The 4326-nt window shown below is 42.2% G+C and overlaps 1 protein-coding gene across 2 annotated transcripts; it reads left to right on the forward strand.

The window, feature by feature from the left end:
- The first annotated feature begins 944 nt into the window (after positions 1-944).
- Positions 945-3896, forward strand: LOC123144049 (probable thiamine biosynthetic bifunctional enzyme, chloroplastic). Of its 2 annotated transcripts, none has more exons than XM_044563061.1 (7): positions 945-1193; positions 1282-1357; positions 1570-1704; positions 2068-2132; positions 2227-2354; positions 2822-3078; positions 3161-3896. In XM_044563061.1, the coding sequence occupies exons 1-7, from the start codon at positions 1130-1132 to the stop codon at positions 3687-3689; spliced, it is 1254 nt and encodes a 417-aa protein (XP_044418996.1). In that variant the 5' UTR covers positions 945-1129; the 3' UTR covers positions 3690-3896. The 2 variants fall into 2 exon arrangements, with proteins under 2 accessions (XP_044418996.1, XP_044418997.1); XM_044563062.1 differs by having other exon boundaries at positions 1054-1193; positions 1278-1357.
- Positions 3897-4326: the final 430 nt, after the last annotated feature.

The raw sequence follows: 4326 nt of genomic DNA on the forward strand, positions 1-4326 counted from the left end.
TAGCTATTGGAAGATCTTTTTAGTGCTCTGTTTGTGCGCTGCTCAGAGTTGATGCTGTCACCTACTACCGCTGTTGCTGACTTCCTGTGAATCACTAAGCGGTGCATCTGTGTTGCATTTGCTAATTTTTTACTTCCCTAGAAACTGGAACTTTGGACTGTCTAAATCAATTCTCATTTGGCATGATTAGTCTATCACCGACAGTTCATTGACTGGTTAGTATCGTGTAGCTTCAGAAGGCAGGTTGGAAATTTGTGCTGTTGCATTCATGCAAGTTTTGTTGTACGGCTTATTTGATCGGCCTCAACTCTAGGTTTTGTGGTAGGATTTGGAGATGCTGCCCCGATGTGTTTCCTATGTGGATGACCTCGTTTTTTTTTTCTTTTGTTTTTTGTTCGTCACTTTGATCAGCCTCAGTGCTTAGCTTAGCTTGGCATTGTTTCAATAATTAATAATATGGCTGTGTGCATCATCTGATGCAGAGGCCGGGGCTATATCCTCCTTTTCGAAAAAAAAAGATGTTGTACTTGACTTCCGCTGACAGTATTTATGTTAGTCCTGTGGACTGTGCATTAAAGTAGTTTTTCACTATTATTAGAAGCCGTCATATGACTCTCTGGTTCTGGAACTTGAAGTGATGCACAACTTGGGGGTGTTTGTTTCGAGGGACTTTTTTGTGTAGGGACTAGAAAAAGTCCCTCTTAGAGACTTTTTTACCAAACGGGAGGGACTTTTTAGGGACTAAACTAGGCATTTGGGACTAAATGAAGAAGACTCTCAAAGAGAGTCTTTTTGGGACTTTTTGGGACTTTTCCAATAATGCCCCTCCATGCACCCATTGGCCCGCCACCCCATGGTGTTGTTTGATTGTTATTTTTCTATATACTAGGGGCAACATGGTCATTTAATAACCTCTAGGAAGGGACTAGGGACTTTTTAGTCTCTGGAAACAAACAGGGAGGGACTTTTTAGGGACTAGGGACTTTTTAGTTGGGACTAGAAAAAGTCCTAGGACTAGAGAACCAAACACCACCTTATTAACTTAGTGTGCATTGATTGCATTTTAGCTTATCTATAGCGTGTTAGCGTGTTCATTGCCTTTTCCTGATTTGATCAGGTGAAAACAGGAATGCTCCCTTCGGCTGGAATAATTAAAATTCTGTGTGAGAGTCTCCAGAAGTTTCCAGTCAAAGGTATGGGGATCCATTGCAAGAGTTCGATTAAAACATATCTATGGCAGCCCATTTATTTACTTAATATGACTTCCGTATCTGAAGGCAGCTTTAGTGGTGGATCCAGTTATGGTGTCTACAAGTGGAGATAGTCTTTCAGATCCATCTACTCTCACTTACTATAGGTACTTGACTAATATGGATGCAAATTGATGGATATTAGGGCACCGTCTGACCCTAGGTCGGAGGGTACCATTTAGCTCACCCATCTACATGCCTACTGGCTAATACTTGTTTTGTATTATGTGCATTTATAAGTTCTGGTTGCATTGTTGTTGGCATAACATTGTCAATTTCATATCGCTTACTAAGTTACTGTTACAATTGCTTTGAGCAGGGATGAACTATTTGCCATGGCCGATATAGTCACCCCAAATGTGAAAGAAGCTTCAAAATTACTTGGGGGTGTATCATTGCACACAATCGCCGATATGCGTGATGCAGCAGAATCCATTTACAAATTTGGTCCAAGGTTTGTATTTTGTATTCTTGTAACTTTGAAGCGGATCATACCTTATCTATTGTCATACCTTACACCTGCACTATCCTGTGCTTGTACTGATGTACATCCAGTTGTTAACTTACATGGGTAAAAGTCATCTAGTGTCTTATCCCTGGGTATGACCTTCTAAGTATGTCTGTTGAAGCAAACTGGTTAAGCACATTTTGGATGAATGTGAAACCTTGTGAGCTGTTGCCATGTGCTGTACTATTTGAAAGCTATTTCACCTTTCAGCGGTTATTTAAGAAATGTAATCACTACATACTATTGCTAATTAGATCCATGGAAGTTTTAAGTTTTCAGTCAATAAAGTAAATGATGTGTAATTTGCAGATATGTACTTGTGAAAGGCGGGGACATGCCAGATTCATCAGAAGCTATTGACGTATTCTACGATGGTATGTGTTCTATGATTATCTTTTCATACTACATTATTACATCTAGCTCCTGCTCTTTTAGCAGCCTGATATAAACTCTGGCCTACATCATTAGGCAAGGAATTCGTCGAGCTTCGTGGGCATCGCATAAAGACCCGCAACACACATGGAACTGGTTGCACTTTAGCCTCATCTATTGCTGCCGAGTTAGCAAAAGGTTCAAGTATGCTGAATGCTGTTCAGGTTTGTGTTATAGTACTTTGTACCCACATATACCTTCACACAGTCAAGTTGCTCTCCACAAGTTCTCCCGTATAGTGAGCTCGGAAAATAGTGCATCACTAGAGATAACTAGCCTTGTATTAGATGATCTATTGTACTCCCTCTGTTCCATATTGATTTGTACTAAATCAGCGACAATTAATATGGATCGGTGTGAGTAGCATACTTTTGTTGCTGCCAGCATCTTGATCAGTAACTAGGCATATCATCTGTAGACTGTTAAGTGTTGACCCATTGGCATGTCTGTTTTGGCCTATTTTCAGAATTGCTACATGTATCATGCAAATATCATCATAATTGTCAGAAAAATTATTTCTAATTTGTTCTTAGAACTTAGTTTTTGCCTGATTTATCATATCATGTAGCTAAATCAACCTCTAGTGGTTTCTGAATATTTGTTTCTTTTGCTGTATATGTGAACTCTGCAGGTGGCGAAGAACTTTGTTGAATCGGCTCTTCATCACAGTAAAGACCTTGTCATTGGAAATGGACCTCAAGGCCCTTTTGACCACCTTTTCAGGCTCAGGTGTCCTCCATACAATATTGGATCACAGCAAAGGTTCAATCCAGACAGCCTCTTCCTGTATGCAGTGACAGACTCTAGGATGAACAAAAGGTGGGGTCATTCAATAGAAGATGCCGTGAAAGCTGCAATTGAAGGAGGCGCCACCATTGTCCAACTGAGGTCTGTTTATTGCAAAATAGGAGTACTTGTGAATATCTACTAGTGTATTTCACTGATGTACTTCGTGTTTGGTAATGTTCAGAGAAAAGGACATTGAATCACGGGCGTTCTTGGAGGCTGCCAAGGCTTGCATGGATATTTGCAAGTCGAGTGGAGTGCCGCTGCTGATCAACGACCGTGTAGACATTGCCCTGGCATGCAATGCTGATGGTGTCCATGTTGGCCAATCAGACATTTCAGCACGGGAGGTTCGGAAGCTCTTAGGACCGGGTAAAATCATCGGTGTCTCGTGCAAGACCCCTGCTCAAGCCGAGCAGGCTTGGAGAGACGGGGCGGACTACCTCGGCTGCGGCGGCGTCTTCCCAACCACGACGAAGGCGAACAATCCCACCTTGGGATTTGAAGGGCTGAAGGCTGTTTGCTTGGCTTCAAAGTTGCCTGTGGTTGCCATTGGTGGCATCAACGCGACAAATGCAGGTTCGGTGATGGAACTTGGCCTCCCCAATCTCAAAGGTGTCGCTGTGGTCTCTGCCTTGTTCGATCGTGAATGCGTCTCGACTGAGACGAGAAACCTCAGATCCATCTTGACGAGTGTGCGATGCTTGGCGTAGATCCTAGAGCTAGCTTTCACTTCTCTTGTTTTGTCAAGGGAGTGTAAGTTTTTACTTCAGTCGAGTGTAATAATCCATCTGAAAAATTGGAAATCATGATTACATGGTGCGGTGGCACGAATATTTGCGTCCACGGTTTGATACGGAAGTATATGAATGCGAAATTCCGTTGTTTGGAGAGACAACTAAGCTATTTATGCTTCTGAATTATGGTTGTACTACTAATTTGTTGGCCCCTGTCAAAAGTAAACTCTCCATGACATCTTCCTCTTTTTATTTTGCCACAAATGGTGTAGTGGTATTTGACCAACATCTCTAAATTCCGCCGATATAAACGATGTGATGACCGACTCCATCTGTGGAGAGGCGACTTGAAGCATTGCCAGACTAATTTTGTCTCTGAAGTGTACTATCTCTCTCAAAGTAAATTGTTAGAGTAGTCATTATGATATACGACTTCTAGTCCAAGTCAATTTTGTACCCTTATCCCAAGTCGGTTTGTAGCCTCATATATACTCTTGTATGCCGCACCAAATCATCAATAAGCAACAGTTTTATTCAGCTTTCATGGTATCAGATACCGGTCCCAGGGTTTAGGGTATGGCTCCGCCAACGCCACCGCCGCCGCCGCCCGGCT

This window comes from Triticum aestivum, chromosome 6D (assembly GCF_018294505.1).
Source record: "Triticum aestivum cultivar Chinese Spring chromosome 6D, IWGSC CS RefSeq v2.1, whole genome shotgun sequence".
In the NCBI taxonomy this organism is placed as follows: Eukaryota; Viridiplantae; Streptophyta; class Magnoliopsida; order Poales; family Poaceae; genus Triticum; species Triticum aestivum.